General features: G+C 37.8%; 1 protein-coding gene and 1 long non-coding RNA gene across 2 annotated transcripts; one reads left to right on the top strand and one right to left on the bottom strand.

The window, feature by feature from the left end:
* Positions 1-7,955: 7,955 nt before the first annotated feature.
* LOC139114465 (uncharacterized) lies at positions 7,956-20,275 on the bottom strand. Its single transcript, XM_070676216.1, has 3 exons — positions 20,122-20,275; positions 19,395-19,468; positions 7,956-9,879 (listed from the first exon to the last, which is right to left on the bottom strand). The coding sequence occupies exons 2-3, from the start codon at positions 19,459-19,461 to the stop codon at positions 8,336-8,338; spliced, it is 1,611 nt and encodes a 536-aa protein (XP_070532317.1). The 5' UTR covers positions 19,462-19,468; positions 20,122-20,275; the 3' UTR covers positions 7,956-8,335.
* LOC139115000 (uncharacterized) lies at positions 14,084-15,047 on the top strand. The gene is made up of 2 exons (XR_011548011.1): positions 14,084-14,335; positions 14,711-15,047. It is a non-coding gene; the product is annotated as an uncharacterized lncRNA (long non-coding RNA).
* Positions 20,276-20,607: the final 332 nt, after the last annotated feature.

Here is a 20,607-nt window from a genome sequence, read left to right as displayed (position 1 = left end):
AACAGCTAACTTTTCACCGAACAATTTGGACCGTGAAACAGTGAAGCAAACTTTATTGACAACCACGGTTACTCTAGCCCACTAACCTGCTAGTGTACGGGAATCAAACGGAATTGACTGCACTTGTATGTGGTGTGACGGAAGCCACAACTTTACCTAAAAATGTCAGTAGAGGCCAGAGAAAAAAAAAATCTTGTTCATCGGATTTTTTGGACCAAGTTCCAGGAGCGGCGAGCGAAATTTTTTTTTTTATTTTTTTTAGGCCGAAGGTAAACGCGTTCTCCAGGCATTTTTGCACAGATGCAGACAAGGCAAGATAATTGTTTCCCTTTTTACCAGAAATATCTCAGACAAGAAACACTGATCCTGGTAACTGAATTCAAGACTATTTCCCAACAATAACATAGGCCATTACATTCACAGTTAGTGTTTGCAAAACATATTCTGAGTATTTCAACATTCTCTCAGAATAAAACTGAAATGTACAGCAAATCACTGAAATCCAACAATTCAGTATTGTCCTTTAATATTGTCCTGGTGGGACCTAGCATCTGAGTTTTTTCATTTTACTTTGGCCCCATGTTTTGACCTCTTTACCATTGTCTCTACACAGTTTACACAATGGTCTAACAACACTGTACTGTGATCGGAGTGAAGTTATACAGTCATCATTCAGATCGTACTTTAACATCGACGCAACCATGTGTTTTGTCATTGCCGTAATTTTTTACACTTTCGATGCAATTTTCATTCAATCGGATCATGGAGGTAGCTACCTCCATGATCGGATGCACCGTCCATCTGCTGTCACGATCTTGTTGAACAAATCGCCGAACGTAATATCAGGACAAACACTGAATAGCGTCTTTAGAACTAACTGTTGGCCATAACGTCGAATGTTGGCGATCAAATTAATACTCATGATGTGACATGTACTAACCTAACCAAATCGACCCACTTTGCGTCGTGATTCGCCAAATTCAGACGCCACAACAACGTGTTAGCGGTCAACTAAGTCCGTACAAACACGTAGGAAGTCTCATTAACCGTGCCCGCGAAAACCCGACAAAGTGTAGGGCGCCACCAGCGGCAGTACTAAACATATTTGTAATGCCGCGATCAAAAAAAAATTCCAAATATGCCAAAGTAGAAGCGGTGATTCCGATGAACAATTTATTTTTTCTTCCTGGCCTAACTCCAAAATTTTGATGAAGCTCTGTATCCCTGTCTTCAAATTACGATGCTTACAGGCAAGCCTTGCCACTTCAATGCCTGTATGCATGTTTTTTTAAACACACTAAACGTTTTCTTATCATTAACAGGAAGTAATCTAATGACTGGATTGTTTGTACAGAATAAACAACAGAAAACCGACACCGAAATATATCTTACATGTAAGCCTTGAGACAGATTACTATCACCAATCAGGGGTATAAATTAATGTCTTTACGACCAGATGGCTATTGACTCACACACATCCAAATTAAAGTCAGGCACACTATTACAAACAATCCACAGAAGGAGTCTTATGCCACTCATCAATCGCACGCAGTAAGCTTGTGAAGGTCACCATGCTGAATTCCTTATATGGTCTAGACTCCCTATCTTGATTGTAGCGGACCTTAACAAAAGCCAACTAGCTTGTCAAAACCGTGATATGACAAGTTGCTATGAAGAGAAAGGAGTTCCTCTCAGATATTTCGTGTTTTCAACCTAATTATTTTGCAATTTTAATGAAAAACTATCAATCATTTTGGCAATTATAAAAGTGAAGTGAACTTTACAGCAGTAGTGAAAAAACCATGTTAAATGTGTGCATTAGACTATTGTCTTCAATCACTTCTAGTTTCGTAGTCATAAGTGTGATGAAACATCTTATTTATTTCTGTTAAACACAACTATTTCCCTAAACGACGAAAGCATATTAAATTGATTTCATTATGGTAATTTACTTTTTTTTACAATTAAAAACTGTAAATACCACAATTTGCGACAAACCATTGTAGGGGAGGTACCACAATCTGGGTAAGAGCAGAATTATTGTTTTTGGAAAATTTTCACGGCAAGTGAGTTTCTGCTACGGACAAGTAGAAAAATAGAGGCAACTTGTCCGAGGACAAGTGGATAAAAATTATACAGTATGTATGTATGTATGTATGTATGTATGTATGTATGTATGTATGTATGTATGTATGTATGTATGTATGTGTAGTGTGTGTGTTTATGCATGTTTGTGCGAAATTATGTGTGTACGTGTATACGTATGATGTATGTATGAACGTATGTATGTATTGTACATGTCTGAATGAATACACTCTATGCGTACGCGTATGATTATAGTATATATATATATATATATATATATATATATATATATATATATATATATATATATGTATGTGTGTATGTATGTATGTATGTATGTATGTATGTATGTATGTATGTAAATTATTTTTTTTTACATTTGGCGCCTCGTAAAAACCACCTCGTACCAAAACCACTTCGTCCCAAAAGTCACTTCGCCCATCCACTTCGTCCCAAAATCACTTCGTCCCCATACCATTTCACCCAAATACAATACAGTTGTTTGCGTTGACCCGTGACATAACGCGAACTGGACATACTGTCTAAATTGAGTTGCTACCATCACTGTCACGTGTTAATTATCAGCTAATCGGTAATACCAGTCGATCCCAGAGAAATCAACTCTGCGTATAAAGTTGAAGCATTGTTTTGAAGGTCAGACGATGTCAAAACAAAATATACACTTGAAAGCAAGTGATACGTCCAGCGCCTTGGACGGTTAGCGAGCTGTACGTGGGCGGCTTACAGGAAAAACTAACCCGACCCGAGTCGACCTGAGACGAATTTCGGATAACCAGACCCCGAAGTCAGCACATTTGTAAGTCAAATTTTGACACATGCCGCGCCGCTCCGTTTGCCGTTGCATAGAATAAGCCTGTAAAGAAAAGTTACACTACTAGTAGTAGTACTAGTACCGAATTCGGCCTTCGGCCTCACCCTTCGATTCCGGGCCTTCGATCGACTATCCAAGTAACGCTCCACGCACCAATGCCACAGACTGACTATCCAAGAGTTCTATGCAATACTCCATGTGCAGGTTGGGGGTGGACCATTTGATATCCTGGGGGGTCTGGAAGATTTCCAAAAAACCCCTCTCATGCTCCCCCTTTGGTGTTCTTACAGTTTTACTAGTAAAAAAAAATGAAAACACCTCACAGATTGTACCAGACTGCACCATTGCACACACACATTTCTAATTTTTTTCACAGGATCTAGGACAAAACTAAACTGTTGTGAATTCATCTTTTATTATCACTGAAACACCTATTTTAATTGACTTCATTTTAATGACTTCAGTTCAATAATCATTTTGACAACTAACCATACCGTATTCAGGCTTTTCATTAGAAGCTGGCAGCTGGAGAAATAACACAAGAAGCCTGTCACAGATTTTCCATTCCTGCATATTCTTTGGTCTTCAATCTCTGGCAAACTGAGAACTGTTTTTTACAAAATGTATTGTCATTGTTTGGTTGTTGAATATTTTGACTCAAACACTGATCATGCAAAAAATGTAATAAAAATCAGTGTTCAATGTCATTTTCAAACAATTTACTGAGTGCAAAATAAATTGAAACACATCCAGATTGCACCAAAATCAATTTTCAACACTAGAGGGGGATCCCCCTCTCGTGCTTTCCCCCCTTAGGGTGTTTGAACAGTTTTACTTAGAAAAAAACAAATTAAAAACACCTCTCAGATTGCACCAGACTGCAGCATTGCACACATCAATTTCTCGAAATTTTCCATGCAAGATAGGGACAGCCCCTCTGACGCTTTCCCCCTCAGCATCTCGTGTGTTCTCCCCTTGTACTTTCAAATTCTGCCCAGTCAGATATCCTAGTGAAAACCCTATCATGATACTCATCCAAATTAAACAATACTATATAGTGGATACTGGTTATAGCGCTTGAGCTTTAAATCTGTATTTTGTTGCCACTTTGTGCTGTATTTTTGTATACACATGTATCGGTATTTAAGTTTTCTAAGGGGAAGGTCAGTCAAAATTTCTGGTTTGTAAGGAGTTACTCGAAATTTCGGAGTTTCCGACGAAATTCCTCCGAACCCCTCCCCACCCCCCAAGGGCGTAAATAATGATGGATCCATAACGGTGTTTCGGAACCAAAGTGCGGTTCCTTCATCAGTCACTTGAATTGTTTTGTTTTCCCACATGTTAGTTAGATGGTAAATGGTAAATATAGTATTTGTGTTCCAACTGACAAATGGTAAATATATGTACAAGTATTGTGTTCCAACCGATTGTCTAATGTGCAAATTTTTACTCCGCACACATTTGTGTTGGGGCAAAAAAGTATTCAAATGAGGAGTGCGAGAAAAAAAGTTACCAGTAATCACAGGGTGAAAAAAAAATTATCACTGGATCAGGTACGAAAAAAAATGCAACCTCTTAAATCTTCCAGACCCCCCCCCCCGATATCAAATGGTCCACCCCTTAGCTGCAATACATGTACTTGTAGCCCACGGGTCGTGCGCCGGCGTGTTCTGTCGTATTGGCTGTGTAGCCCGTAGGCGCCACACAGCCAACGCGACAGTAAAAGTTGGCGCACGCCCCGAGCGCTGCAATCATTGCAGCTATATGCAAGAAGTTTCCTTGTAAGCTCTTTGACATGCACTATTAAGTTTGATACAATCTTTTGAACATATTTGGCCGAATTGACACAATATTAGTGCAAAGAAATGAATGCATTTTCTGCATGTTTTGAAAATGTGGGACCATGAGGGCGCGAAGAGCGATTTTCCGATCATCTGCAAGATGGACTTGGTCGTTTCGAGACGTCTCGTCTCTAGCCTGGACCCCAGTCTCTACTTTTGGCCAATGGGGTCCTGGCTATCTGGTCTCGGGCGGGGTTTTCCGGTAAGCCGTACGCGGAAGTGTGTAGTGGTGTTGTTTTGACTGCGTCTGACCTCCTGCTAGGCAATGTTTCAACTGTCGCAGAGTGGATTAATTGTAAGTGACTGATATTACCGCTTAGTTGACAGTTACGCCAGGTAGAGTTGACAACACCTCAATTTAGACAATGTCTGGGTCGTCTATTGCTATTACGAGGCAACGCAAACCACTGTAAGCGTTTTGTAAATTTGTTTTGTTTGCTGTGACTTTTATAAGTTTTGTTTAGCTTTTGCACAAGGTAGAAATGAAATGTTTTGTTTCATAACATTTACAAATAAATAATCGTGAGAATTTTTTGAATGACAAAGGATGATACTCAATTTAATAATACATGTATTTGAAATTTACAAAGGGCCATCAAATATATCACATGCTTTGTCCATGATCAACACAGGTCAAGATCAGCGCAAGAAATATAGAATAGTCAAACTTAAGCGTCTTGTACTACACTAAATTCTAATATTTGATTTTTGCTATTACATTAAAACACGACATATCTGCCAATTTTCAGTAATTTGATGTGAACTATGATACCTTCTTGGTTCAAACTAAGGCGTGTTGAGGAACAGGAAACCCAGAAATCTGGTTGTTGTAATTTTTTTGTATTGTTGTTATGTTTTTTTAATGTTTATATTAGTCATGCTGTTGACCAATAAAATTCAACAAACATATCTCTCGTGTTGTTGTTCTTGTTGTTGTTGTTGTTTCAAATGGAATGTAGATGTCATAAGAAGCACTACAAGGACACCATGATAATTTGACCCAATGCAACTCTCTCCCCTCCTCTTCCCAGAGACTGTACGTCACTGATTGAAATAATGGATGTTTGCCGTTAGTGAAATAAATTCCAACTCTTAAGGACCGCTATTTTGTCGAAGGTTACAGTTTGTGATCCGCAAGGGCTCTTGCAACCGACTGCTTTCAACGGGACGGTGATCGAGCTGTGTCGTAGCACTACACCTCCTATGCATTTATAGATGCAATCTGGATGTAGCGGTCATCGGTCAGTCAGTCTGCTTATCGCTGACCAGTAGAGTGAATATATGATTCATATCTTAACATTTAAAATACGGGTTCATATCTATGCTTTATAAACAGTACGAGCATGGCAATATAGATAGTGCAAATTTAGTATATGTGACTAAAGCTATTATCATGCATGCTATGTTTATACTGCCTTTCTTATGTTGTTCAGAGGCTGTTGATATGAGCCCGTATTTTAATATGTTAGAATGCTAATTATTATCATCATTATCATCATCATCATCATCATCATCATCATCATCATCATTACCATCATCAACGAGGAGTATCGGTGTCTGTAGATAGTCAAAGAAGCCAATGTTTCTTAAGAATCCAAACTCCAGCCAGATTTTGAACCATGAGTCATTTGACCTGGACAGTGTGTAGTAAATGTCGATATCGGTTGGGAATAGACTTTTTTGTAGTTTCGAACACACAAAAACAAAATGAGAAACAGGCCCGTTGTAGCCGTTACGTTCCTTCTTGTTTCATTATCTTTGCTTGTGACAAATCACATATCTTCAAATAATAAAGTTGAGCAAAAATACAACATAATACCTCTTTGGAATATTTACTATTATATGTCATTATGGTCCACCTGTTAATGACTGTGGTAAAATTACACTCTGCTTTCACATCAGTTTTAACACCATTTAAAGCAGCTGTAACATTTTGAATGGGATCCCTATTCAAAATAACAGTAATTCATGAACACAGGTAAATGTGGCAATCAACCCAGGCAATCAACCCACATAACTGTTGTTTAATTACCATGTTATATCTATGAAGGTCATTTGTTTGTATTTGTTTGTTAAATTGTTTGCTTGTTTGTTTCTTTGTTTGTTTCTTTGTGTGTGTGTAAGTTTGTATGCGTAGGTAGGCAGGAAGGTAGGGACGAGTGGACGCACGCATGGATAGACCAATGGATGTATTGGAAGACTGGTGTAATGGGTGCATGTTTATGTGGGTAGGTGGATGCTTATGCAAAGGTGGTAATTCTGTTATCCACCTGAACTATCAACCTGGAGCTTCAAATGTTCATAGTTATAAATATGCACGAAATTCTGGCTGATTTTATGGTGTTTTGTATTTCTTTTATGGAAAGACATATTATACCTCGTCTGGTTGGGCTCCGTAATTTTAGGGACTTTATCAGCTATTCAAAGAAGGTTAAAAAATTAGTATTTTCCAGAGCTGGACATTTTTTAAAAATATGACGAGCAGTGATGTTCCTAGACAGTTTGTAGTATGTGTGTCTCTCCCAAACATGTTAATAAATAAAACCATAACGTAAAACTCTATTTATTTAAAACCTGCTTTGGTGTTGTATTGCGGTTAGTCTTCATTATTTACTTAAATCGAGGACTGGTAATGATCTGTTTCTTAATATTAGTTGCAGCTTGCAAATTGTCTTAGAAGTCATGAATAAATTTCTTTATTATTTCGTTTTAAAGTTTTTCAGGGTCGATTGAACAATTTTGGATTGTAATGAAATGTTCATTCCTTGATTTTTCAGTTGAAAGTCACACAATAATTGATGTGTATTTTGTAGTTATATATTACATCGTTCAATCTTTTCATAAAGATCTACTCCCCGTTATGTGCCACAAGCACATGTTCTGTTATGATTTGCAGGCAGTTCAACGGTACAATGATATTTTGCTCGAAAACAGAAATTTATCAGAAGTACCATTTTTACTGGCTGTTCAATGATTTTTGGCAATTTTCGTTGCTGCTTAGCTAGTTGGTCGTGAGTTAGCAGTGCAGTGAGTGTGATAGTCGGAAAAAAAACAGCAGGATGTTGTCTGCCTTGAGAGAATGGCCTTAAAACTTGATTGTTGTGCAAAGGGAACATTCATTAACTTTTGTCACTCGCTGTAGCGGGGCATTTTATGTAAAGTATCGCAGTACAGCACTTCCAAGACAACAAAACGGCTTTAAGATTCAACGGTTTTAATGTTAACTTTATAAATACCGCAGTGGAAGATTAACAGCTACTTCTAGCGGTAAAGTTTGCATGAACAAATGAAACTGGAGGAATTGAATCAGTACACGTTTCCCTAAGTAGTTGCATTTTCTTTATTCCGGCACCACAGTTTTTTCAGGTCACTATGATTATGAGTGAGGGCATTAAAATGAACATGTAAACACAAATTAAAGACAAACTGCTAAAAAGGAAGAAACCTGTATCCGCTTCATATCAATGGATACCCACTGCCTTCAGCAATTGGTATATCATCATTACATTCTAATTCCCATGGCCACACATCAGTGACTCGGTTTCCCCAAATCACATTCTCCACAATTTACTTCTGTTTACACTGTTATAGCTTCTTCCTCCCCCTCTTCAGTGTCCTCTCCTTCACCCTCTGCCTCTTCCTCCTCTCCCTCTGCTTCTTCTCCTTCTTCTTCACCTTCTCCCTCACCTTCTTCTGTCGATCCTGATTCACTTCGGCGTCTTTCTTCTTCTGCATCACCTTCTTCGTCATCTTCTTCTGTTCCTTCTGCTTGAGTTTCTTCCTCCCCTACTTCAGTTTCTTCTCCTTCACCTTCTACTTCCGCCTCTTCTCCTTCTTCTTCGTCACCTTCTCCCTCACCTTCTTCTGTTGACCCTGATTCACTTCGGCGTCTTGCTTCTTCTGCTTCACCTTCTTCGCCATCTTCTTCTGTTTCCTCCGTTTCAGTTTCTTCTTCCCCCTCCTCAGTTTCTTCTCTTTCACCTTCTACTTCCGCCTCTTCTCCCTCTTCTTCGTCACCTTCTCCCTCACCCTCTTCTGTTGATCCTGATTCACTTCGGCGTCTTGCTTCTTCTGCATCACCTTCTTCACTATCTTCTTCTGTTTCCTCTGTTTCAGCCCCTTCCCCCTCACCTTCTTCTGTCGATCCTGATTCACTTCGACGTCTTGCTTCTTCTGCTTCACCTTCTTCGCCATCTTCTTCTGTTTCCTCTGCTTCAGCTTCTTCTTCCCCCTCTTCAGTTTCTTCTCCTTCACCTTCTACTTCCGCCTCTTCTCCCTCTTCTTCGTCCCCTTCTCCCTCACCTTCTTCTGTCGATCCTGATTCACTTCGACGTCTTGCTTCTTCTACTTCACCTTCTTCGTCATCTTCTTCTGTTTCCTCTGTTTCAGCTTCTTCCTCCCCCTCTTCAGTTTCTTCTCCTTCACCTTCTACTTCCGCATCTTCTCCTTCTTCGTCACCTTCTCCCTCACCTTCTTCTGTCGACCCTGATTCACTTCGACGTCTTGCTTCTTCTGCTTCACCTTCTTCGCCATCTTCTGTTTCCTCTGCTTCAGCTTCTTCCTCCCCTTCTTCAGTTTCTTCTCCTTCACCTTCTACTTCCGCCTCTTCTCCCTCTTCTTCGTCCCCTTCTCCCTCACCCTCTTCTGTTGATCCTGATTCACTTCGGCGTCTTGCTTCTTCTGCATCACCTTCTTCACTATCTTCTTCTGTTTCCTCTGTTTCAGCCCCTTCCCCCTCACCTTCTTCTGTCGATCCTGATTCACTTCGACGTCTTGCTTCTTCTGCTTCACCTTCTTCGCCATCTTCTTCTGTTTCCTCTGCTTCAGCTTCTTCTTCCCCCTCTTCAGCTTCTTCTCCTTCACCTTCTGCCTCTTCCCCTTCTCCTTCCTCGCCTTCCTCCTCACCCTCTTCTCCCTCCAATGATGTCATTCTGCGCCTTGCTTCTTCTGCATCACCTTCTTCACCATCTTCTTCTGTTTCCTCAGTTTCTGCTTCTTCCTCCCCCTCTTCAGTTTCGTCTCCTTCACCTTCTGCCTCATCTCGGCGACTGAAAAGACCATAAACATCATCTCCCCGCTTATTCGATGAATCTTGAAGTGTGTATTGCGGTATGATGCTTGCTGTAAGTTTAGGCGAAAGACAAATGTTAGTTAGGGAAGATGCACAATGAACAAGAGATTAGTAACGGGGGGAAATCTCTAAGTGGCTATTGAAATGCTAATACAGGGCTCGATTGTATATTTTGTATCTGTCTGTCTGTCTGTCTATCTGTTTGTCTGTTACTTGGTATACTTAAAGGGACACAGTCGGCCATTTTTCATGAATTTTGTTTGATAAGAGACACTAATTATATTGTTTGACATTTTGAAAGATACTGAAAGAATAGGTGACCATGCATTTATTCGACTCCGGTTTTAGACAAATTAAACGAATCCATGGCGAAAATGAATTAATGATCATGACCATTAATTCATTTTCGCGATGGTTCCATGTATGGTGTCTACAACCGGGGTCGAGTATATGCATGGTCATCTATTCATTCAGTATCTTTCAACATGTCAAACAAAATTACTAGTACCTCATATCAAACAAAGTTCATGAAAAATGGCCGACTTTGTTCATTTAATAAGTAAGAGTTTTGCTTGCCAGGGACTTAAAGCAATAAGAGGTGAAATTTTCTGTACAGTCTGCTTCTTAATGAATGCTTACGTGTAGGTAGGCTCCACATATAAGGGTAAAATGACAAAAGTGATGAGTTTCTGCTCAGAAAAGTCTAACTCATAATGCGTTTTACAGTGTATGCATTTTAAAGTCAGATATTACCATCTCTATTTAAAAGGAGAATAATTCTGTTTGTTTATCTTGCCCAGCTGAAATTTAGAAAAATAATGAAAAGATTTTTCAAAAAGGTAAAACGGAAATTCAATTTAGCACAAATAGCAAAACATTATATATATTTTGCAGAGATATCAACACTCAGCAGAACTAAACCATGTACGTTCAGTCCTACTTAGTATTTTGTCAAATGTACGCATTAAGGTACGATGCTCCTCGGGCACATATGTCCGGCTCTCAAGCATCAAAAATATTCGTGCGGTCTAAAACCCTTTGGGCTCATTTTGAAGCTTAGATGAAGTTTTCACCAACTTAGTTTTGTGACGACCAGAAATTCCACCAATAGAGATATCACAGAACTTGCGTCCATGTCGAAATTGAAATAGCGATAAATATAAATAAATATAAATAATATAAATGTAATCTCTTTCGATAGTACCAAAATTTGCAGGGTTGCCCCTGATTTTATTCTTAAATTTGAAAGAGGAAGTTTACATGAGTTTGCTTGACGAAGGTTTGAGCAACGTTTAAGTCTTTCATTTCCTAGGCGCCAACTACCTTATGCTCGTCAGAGTGCTTTACAGTTAAATGAAAAATTCACCACCTTTGACTCCAACAATCAATAATTTTTCTGTAGATAAAAAGAACTGTGAACTGACCAAAAATGTCTTCTTTCAGTTGTAATAAAACATGATTAGCTCCCGTGTTCAACCACGTGAGCTAATGTTGTAGCTATGTCTGTCTGTCTGTCCGTGTGTGTGTGTGTGTGCGTGTGTGTGCGTGTGTGAGTTTGTCTGTCTATCTGCTAACACGATAACTCATAAACGGCTGAATAGTCTGGTGCAGAAGCGCTAAACTAAAAAATTTCGGCCCGAAATGGTTCTCGGTGGTTTCTGTATCTTCAAAGCCTACTGAATCAGGATCTGCATGATGTCACCCAGGCACCCTTGGGCATTTTAATATATTCAAGATGGTCGCCAAGATGGCCACCAAAACATGTAAATGGTAATATCTCAGCTCTATGAGATGCCATGAAAGTGATTTTAGTGTCATTTGCCAGGTAAACAGAGCCAAGGAATTCATTTCTTTCATTGCCGAACGAGTGCAACTCTTAATTTGCATAAAAATCCAAGATGGCTGCCAAAATGACCTCCGTAACAGGTAAAATGTCATATCTCAGCTCAATGAGAGGTTCTTGGAGTCATTTTGGTCTCCTTTGCCAGGTAAATAGGGCAAGGAATTCATATCTTTCATTGCCTGACATGTACAACCCTTAATTTGCATAAAAATAATCCAAGGTTGCCGCCAAAACGACCTCGAAAAGAGGTAAAATATCATATCTCAGCTCAATGAGAAGCTCTTGGAGTCATTTTGGTCTCCTTTGCCAGGTAAACAGGGCCAAGGAATTCATATCTTTCATTGCCTGACATGTACAACCCTTAGTTTGCATAAAAATAATCCAAGATGGCCGCCAAAACGACCTCGAAAACAGGTAAAATGTCATATCTCAGCTCAATGAGAAGCTCTTGGAGTCATTTTGGTCTCCTTTGCCAAGGAAATTTGGTCAAGGAATTCATATTATTCTTTGCCTGACATGTACAATCCTTAATTTGCATAAAAATCCAAGATAGCCGCCCAAATGACTGTTTCAGTATGTAAGGAGTCACATCTCAATACACTATGCCACTGATTTTGGTGTTTTTCGGCAGGTTTTATGGGTCAAAGAATTGGTATCGTACGACTTTTGTCATATATTTGCTGTAAATCAACCATGAAAATCTGAATTGATACTCACAATTCAAGATGGCTCTCAAGCTTGTTTTTACAACAAATATCAAGGTACATGTATATATTAGCTGAAATTGCATCCTATATACTAATGCATTAGGTGTTCAAGGCTGAAGGATAAGTTTCTTTCGTTACATGAAATGTAAAATATTTCATTGAAAGCCAAAATGGCCAGCGAATATCAAAGATGGCCAAACGAATAGATGCCACAAAAATATTGAGTCGTATCTTAACCAACCAAACATTCTTGAGACATATTTTGTTGTGTTTGGTCAGGTTTTATAGTCGTATTGCTTGCAGATGTTTCATTTCTTGTTTTCTGAGCTGGAAAATCTTACTTCTAAAAGAGGGATTTTATCCCGCATTGCCGCTATAATGGTTGCCTAAAACATTACACCATATCTTAATTTATCCAGCATCTTCAACACAAGATTGTATGTATTCGGGTCCGTTTGAGAGGTCATTGAATTCACATTTCCACTCATATGAAGTGTCAAACCATGCATTTACGTTAAATTATGATGAACTGTATCTTCCCATACAACATGAAGGGTCATTTTATCATTTGTCAATCAACCATAATAAATGAGCTTCAGTTATTCTTGGCAAATTTACTGAGCATGACTTTGCACTTGCATAAAAGTGACTTATGTTTGGTCATCTTTGAGCCAACCTGAGTCATCTGTCTTGTTTATCTTTGCGCTCACTTAGTCTTTCAGATCACTTTCAGGATGATCTTTACTATTGATGCCCTTTAAATATATGATCGCAAGTGGGTGTGACAGAGGCCTTCTATGAATGCCTTTATCGTTGCAGGCATAGTTTTCTGTTTTGACAATGAAGATACTTGTCTTTTTGCCACTTTTACGACCAAGTTTCATGTCATCCGTCAGACGTTGTACCCTAAGCTTTGTAACCGTCATGCTGCAAACAACTATAGTTTCTGCTATAGTGTCATTCGTAAGCAGCAGGAATACCAATCTCCTGCGTTTGATACCAACTCAGAGCACTTTCAGCAGTTTAATTGCATTGTAAATACCCAATGTTTGATTTAGTGTGGTGTGAGTCGCATCTTTACCAATCAAGCATTCTTAAGACATATTTGACTTTTACCATTACATGGAATGTTTACGTATCGTTTCAATTAAATAAATATATGATCTCTGGAATAGCTGCCATATCACATAATATGTAATACTTAATCTCACTGAGTATTTAATGAAATTGATTTGGTGGCAAGTTTTATGTTACTTATCTGTAACAAGGTACCAAAATACTCATTTACAACTTTTCGATCAGAACTGTAAGATTCGGTAAGATTCATGCGTACCATCAACTTCATCGCTTTTTTATTAGCAGCAGGGCCATTTAAATTGGCAGTTGCTTGTCATACTATACTCGCAGATAATAGAGCTGTCACAGCCAATTTAGTGAAAGAGCACCAAAACTTCTTGCGGAATATGGAGGGTCACCAGTACATCCAGAAGAATGAATTTATGCACTTCTGAAGGAGCCAGTTAGCCTTGACAAAAAGTTACAGTGCAAAGTGATTTGACTAATTCATCATTCAGCCAACCGAACTCACAGATATCCGTTTGAGACCTTGGATCTTTGTTCTCTATACCTTTCCTTATATATATATATATATATATATATATATATATATATATATATATATATATATATATATATATATATATATATATATATATATATATGTAACCCCGGTTACGAAGTAAGTCACGTGATTTGATCTTCCATCCCATCTGACAGTTAAGTAATCAGATGGAATTCCTTGATTGCCGTTATCTCCCACAATGCACTGCGAGCAGACAGATACTGCATGGAGTGGTGTGGTTGTGCGGGCAGAGACTCGGTCTAAGGGAATTAGTTCTTCTTGCCAGTAACCAAGACGACGTGGTTGGTCTTTTTGCATGGCTTATGAACTTCTAGGTAGGTTTTCACATTTGTTGCAATACTGAATTTGTAACGTGTTTTCATGGTGTATTTTTTTGAAGTTTGAGACCACACCCATTGTGAGGCAAATTTGAGGGGCCATGTGCTTTCCCGCTTGGACTGAGCCATTCTGAATCTCAAGCTTCCACAGGAATAGATTGATTTGTTCAGTAGTTTTGTACTTTTTGTTTTGATTTTTGAATACCAATAGTTCAACAGAAAATGAACTTGTTCACCTTGACATAAAGTGACTAGAATGGCATTGCCATGCCATGGATTAAGATCCAGTTGATATATCAAGATCTGCTGACTGAAAGAGCTTATGTAACTTGTAAGTGCTCTTCTCTTTTTGCATGGCTTATGATCTTCTAGTTTCCTGACATACCAACCCATTGACGGAAGCGTTTGGACTGCTAATGAGTTAATCCCAAAGGAGAACTGTCTGGAGGACGTTTTGTGTGAATCAGTTTCCCACCCGAACTGGAAGAGGTTACGACACGGAATTTGTAACCGCAGCAACAGGATCGACGTGGACTCTGAACCCTGAACAATTCTGGAGAGTGTCTATTGAGTGAACACTGTAATTGATACGAACTTGGATAGGGGCGTGTCTAGAGTTTCTGTATGTTTAAACAGTATTGCCGGCTAATCATTGTAGACTTTTTATCATAATAGTGTGTAGTGAAATAAACCTTAATATAAACTGCAACGCAAATTGTACGATAATCATTCTTTCCTGGTTTGTTTATTGTGTGATATGAACCTTGGTCGGGTTTAATTATCTGGCTAAATTTAATTGTCAGTTTAATTACCCGGTTACATATATATATATATATATATATATATATATATATATATATATATATATATATATATATATATATATATATATATATATATATATATATATATTATATATATTTGAGAATGTTACACGTTCATCAATATTTTACTTTTTTCAGTACAGGTTAGTCTGCAATTCATCTATTGGAGAAGTGATGTGATAGGAAACACATCAGCACTGTTATGTACTTTTGGTTTCATTCCGGATACAAGGAAAAATGCGCATACTTATCAGTAAGTTTTGATGTATAGACCTTTTGATGTTAGTTAGTGAATTAGAACTAGTGATGGAGATTGCTTTCGGAGGAGAAAGATGTATGTATGTTTAATCGAAAAAACAACAAGAATTCTGTAAAACAATTGGGAAATTGTACAGCAATTAAACTGTTCAAAGTGCTTTGCATTGGTGTCAAGCGCAAAACATTTGTATGCTTGATGCCCCTACGGATGACCCTATCGCAGAACCTATAAAATTGTTTGCATCATGACGGTCGCAAAGCTAGGGGCACAACTTCACAGGGATAACATGAAATCTTGTCGTCAAAAGTGGCAAAAGACAAGTATCTTTATTGTCAAAACAGAATAATGCAATTCATGTAAATGGATGATTTGACAATTTACATGAGTGGAAACGTGAAATCTATGACCTTTCAAACGGACCCGAATTCATACAATCTTGTGTTGAAGATGCTGGTTAACTGAGATCTGGTTAACTAAGATATGGTGTAATGCTTTAGGCAACCATTATAGCTGAAATGAAGGATAAAATCCCTCCATTAGAAGTAACATTTTTTAAGCTCAGAAAACAAGAAATGAAAACTCTGCGACCACTAAAATCTGACCAAACACAACAAAATAGGTCTCAAGAATGCTTGGCTGGTTAAGATACGATCCAATATTTTTGTGGCATCCACTTCTGTTGCCATAGTTGATATTGGCTGGCCATTTTGGCTTTCAATGAATTAGTCTACGACTTATATAACGAAAGAAACTAATCCTTCAGCCTTGAACGCCTAATGTATTAGTCTATAGGATGCAATTTCAGCTAAGATATACATTGATATTTGTTGTGCAGCAATCTTGGATTGTTAGTATCAATTTCAGATTTTCATGGTTGATTTTACAGCAAATAAAACAATTCTTTGACCCATAAAACCTGCTGAAAAACACCAAAATCAGTGGCATAGTGTATTGAGATATGACTCCTTACATAGTGAAACAGGCATTTTGGCGGCCGTCTTGGATTTTTATGCAAATTAAGGGTTGTACATATCAGGCAACGGAAGATATGAATTCCTTGACCCAATTTACTTGGCAAAGGAGACCAAAATGACTCCAAGAGCTTCACATTGAGCTGAGATATGACATTTTACCTGTTTTCGAGGTCGTTTTGGCGGCCATCTTGGATAATTTTTATGCAAATTAAGGGTTGTACATGTCAGGCAATGAAAGATATGAATTCCTTGGCCCTGTTTACCTGGCAAAGGAGACCAAAATGACTCCAAGAGCTTCTCATTGAGCTGAGATATGACATTTTACCTGTTTCAGAGGTCGTTTTGGCAGCCATCTTGGATTTTCATGCAAATTAAGAGTTATACATGTTGGACAATGAAAGAAATGAATTTCTTGGCCCTGTTTACCTGGTAAATGACACCAAAATCACTTTCATGGCATCTCATAGAGCTGAGATATTACCATTTACATGTTTTGGTGGCCATCTTGGCGGCAATCTTGAATATATTAAAATGCCCAAGGGTGCCAGGGTGGCATCATGCAGATCCTGATTCAGTAGGCTTTGAAGATACAGAAACCACCAAGAACCATTGTGGGACCGACATTTTTGGGTTCAACCAAAAATCAGGGTTTCGGCACTAGACTAGAACGGATTCAAGTCAGATTTGGTAGACAGGTACTGTATGCTAATTTCAAGACGTGATTAGAATTTGGTCAGTGTGGCTTTCATATTATTGAAGTTATGAACTATCTTTTTATCATATCATGGTTTCAAATGGAGACAGTATTGACAGTGTCGACATATATCAGGAAATACCGCAGAAAATTTCATGAAACTTTTCAAAGATGACAATCTCAGAACATTTGACAATACTGTGAGTGTCACGTCAATTATCTGCTCATTTGCATATTTACTGAACTTTTGTAAATAGTGATACAACTCCAAAATTCCTAGACCAAATTTGGTGATACCTGCTACAAAGAGCGACCTGATAGGTATCTAATTGTACTGAGAAGCATTGGGCAGTGCCAAGTTAATAAATAGCTCATTTGCATATTTGATGAAGTTTTGTAATTGGTCATACGACTCCGAAATAACTGCACCAAATTTTATGAAACCTGCTGCAGATACTGATCCGAGAGATATCTGGCTGTGTTGTGAAGCATTCAGTAGTGTGAAGTTAATTGAGGATCAATTTAAATATATAATGAACTTTGTAATAAGTGATATAACTCTGAAATTATAGCACCAACTTTGGTGAACTTGCTACAGATATTGATTTGATAAATATTTAATTGTCGCGTGAAGCACTGAGCAGTGTCATTTTATAACTAACTCATATGCATATTCCATGAACTTTGTAATTAGCAATATTACTCCCAAATTGCAGCATTAAATTTGATGAAACGTGTTACAGAGGTTTATCTCGATATCTAGATCTAGAGATATTATACTCCCATGAAGAAATGAGCAGTGTCAAGTTAGTAAACAGCTAATTTGTATATTAAATTAAATCATATATACTTTGAGTCCTCAGACAGATCCAAATAATACTGTCTATTCGACGATTCGAATCAGTATTTAAGTGTGTTTAGTCAAAAAAAAATCGGAACGACCTTTCTACCTTGATAGCACTATTTGAAGTACATTTGTTGGGTTTTTTCACCTCGTCTAAATGCATGAATTATTATGGATTTTTGCTTGACTTTCATTTGTGTTGGGATTGCATAACTACTTCGGTGAATTCTTGTTGGGAATATGACGAATAAGCAAACATGATAAGTGAAAACATTGAACTCTCCATATTATTATAAGGATAAAAACTTTTACACGGTAATAAACCTTTAATACTGCCGTATTGATCTAACCACACAATCGAAAACCATTGAGTTCAACATGGCGGAAGAAAAATTGCGCAGAAAATAAGCTCATGAATATGACAGCTGTTGCAAGGTCACGTGGTAATAATGAGAACTTAATATATATATTTCCTCTTTTAGAACACTGACGTACGGATTTTTTTATCTCGTCGCAGCTGTCATACAGTCTCAGCACTCAGACAAGTCGGATTTATGTCTTTGAACCCAGTATTGGAAAACACTCAAAGCATAACTTCTTTGGCCATCGAAGACTAACCATGATTCTACCAGTTTATCTATTTAGTAGAATAGTTTTGGTTATTTTGTCGACAAGTTGGTGAGGATAGCTGTATTTTACTTCACATTGACGAATTTCATAACTCACTGGTCTTGCATAGTAAAAGCTTCCTGTAGATTTGAAGGCTAATAAACATCATTTAGTTTGTAAGACTACTAGGGGTGCTTAATCTATTCCACAATCACGTTGGATCCTTGGGAAAGAGATTCCCTCGTGACATTAACGTAGTATTGTCGATGGTTCACATTGCGCCGTACATCCATCAAAGGTGAAAGCGAATGTCTGACCATGATCGATGTCAAATAGCATTGTATACGAGATTACGTTATCTCATCTCCATCATGGCCTGGTATATATAGCTTTCATGTTTCGTAGATTTAATCCATCTTTTCACCGCATATTCTACAGGTGAAATTTACTCACACATGAGAATTTAATTTATTGTGATAAGATTGAAATACCTGTGCTTATTTACCGCGCATGGCCTGAACGTTGACGTCAGTTGGATGTCATTTTTACACAGAGCTAACATTTTATAATCATGACGCATAAGTCAGTGTGTAAATTATTAATTCGAACACCGATTATGGATGTACAGAGAAAGGATTGCGAAACATAGCTCATCTTAAAGCTGTTATTCAGAACAAGCATGTCCAAATAAATTGTGTATGTAACGGTACATTAAATGAAAATAGCACTGCACCACAGCCAGTGTGCTAATAGCGTGTGCTCCAGCTACATTCACGCCGTTTGGGAGCATAATCGGACCCATCTATACCTTGCTTCAGTCCAAAAGCCGAATACCCTACCCTATATTCTTACCTGCACTTTCTTCAATGCATATCCCACATACTAGAACAAGAGCGAGTAGCATCATCGATGAAGCCATGGTTAGTCTGATAAAACGTGAAAAAAATTCGGTTTTAATATCACAATACATCTCATTTTACCTTTTCAATATTTTTTCAATAACACTATTCTTGTTACGCCTTTTTACCTTATGAAGACGTCCGTTTAATTAAAGTTCATTTTAACAGCTGATCTTGAGTAAATACTTCCGCCGGTCGTCAAATATACAACGCAACGGACAGTTTCAACTTACTAATTAATCATTCTTATACTATAAACTACCTCCAATTTATTGTTCACATTTCATGCAACAGCAATATTTGCTTTTTATATTTTCAGACCATTTGATGCCATATAAATCGAATCACTAAATGAAACGTTATTAGGTTGAACGACAAAGGTTTATAACATACATAACAAACTTCTGAATTTGTTCATGGCTATCATTACTTTCACTATAGTGCGATAATTTTCTCTTTTCATCCTCATCATTATTTCGTATATAGAGCATTACATATTTAAATTTTCCAACGCGCTTTACATTGAAAAATGAAGTATGACAACAATAAAAATGTACACTAACAGTAACGACTTATACAAATCTGATTGTACGGTAGAATATACAAAATTACTGAATAAAGCTGTAGTTTTAGTTTCCTAGCTTAATGTACTTAAGATGTGGCGGAGAAACTTAACCCACCTGTTATCTTCGAAAGCGATTCACTGTGACAAGCTGGAATCTGATGTTTTTCGGACACACCTTTGTCAACAGTTATATGAATATATTGAATGTGAGTAAATTTATATCATTTGGCGCTTTAAGTATTCGTTGGACGATTCCATTTCTAAACAGGTTATGTTAAGTTGCTAGTGTTCTATCAAGCATCTTTTACGCACACGGACACTCCAAGATACATTATAGGCAAAAGAAAATACCACGCTTTGAAATGAATAAATTTATCATGAATTATAATTGTCATCAAATCATACGGCGTTTACATTTTTCGAATTCAAGTGGCGCTCCCTTGTAGAGCCTAGCCATTCATTAGATATTCATGTATGCAAAAGTAATGTTTCCTGTGCTAAATGTCACAATATTGAAATGACAAATCAATGGAACCAAACTGTCAGGAGTCGTATATGTGGCGCGGACATGATTGATAGACAACAATGTCAACTCAGTCCA

The sequence above is a fragment of the Ptychodera flava genome, chromosome 16, assembly GCF_041260155.1.
Source record: "Ptychodera flava strain L36383 chromosome 16, AS_Pfla_20210202, whole genome shotgun sequence".
Lineage (NCBI taxonomy): Eukaryota > Metazoa > Hemichordata > Enteropneusta > Ptychoderidae > Ptychodera > Ptychodera flava.
The sequence above is the reverse complement of the archived record's forward strand: the minus strand, read 5'-3'. Positions and strand labels throughout refer to the sequence as shown.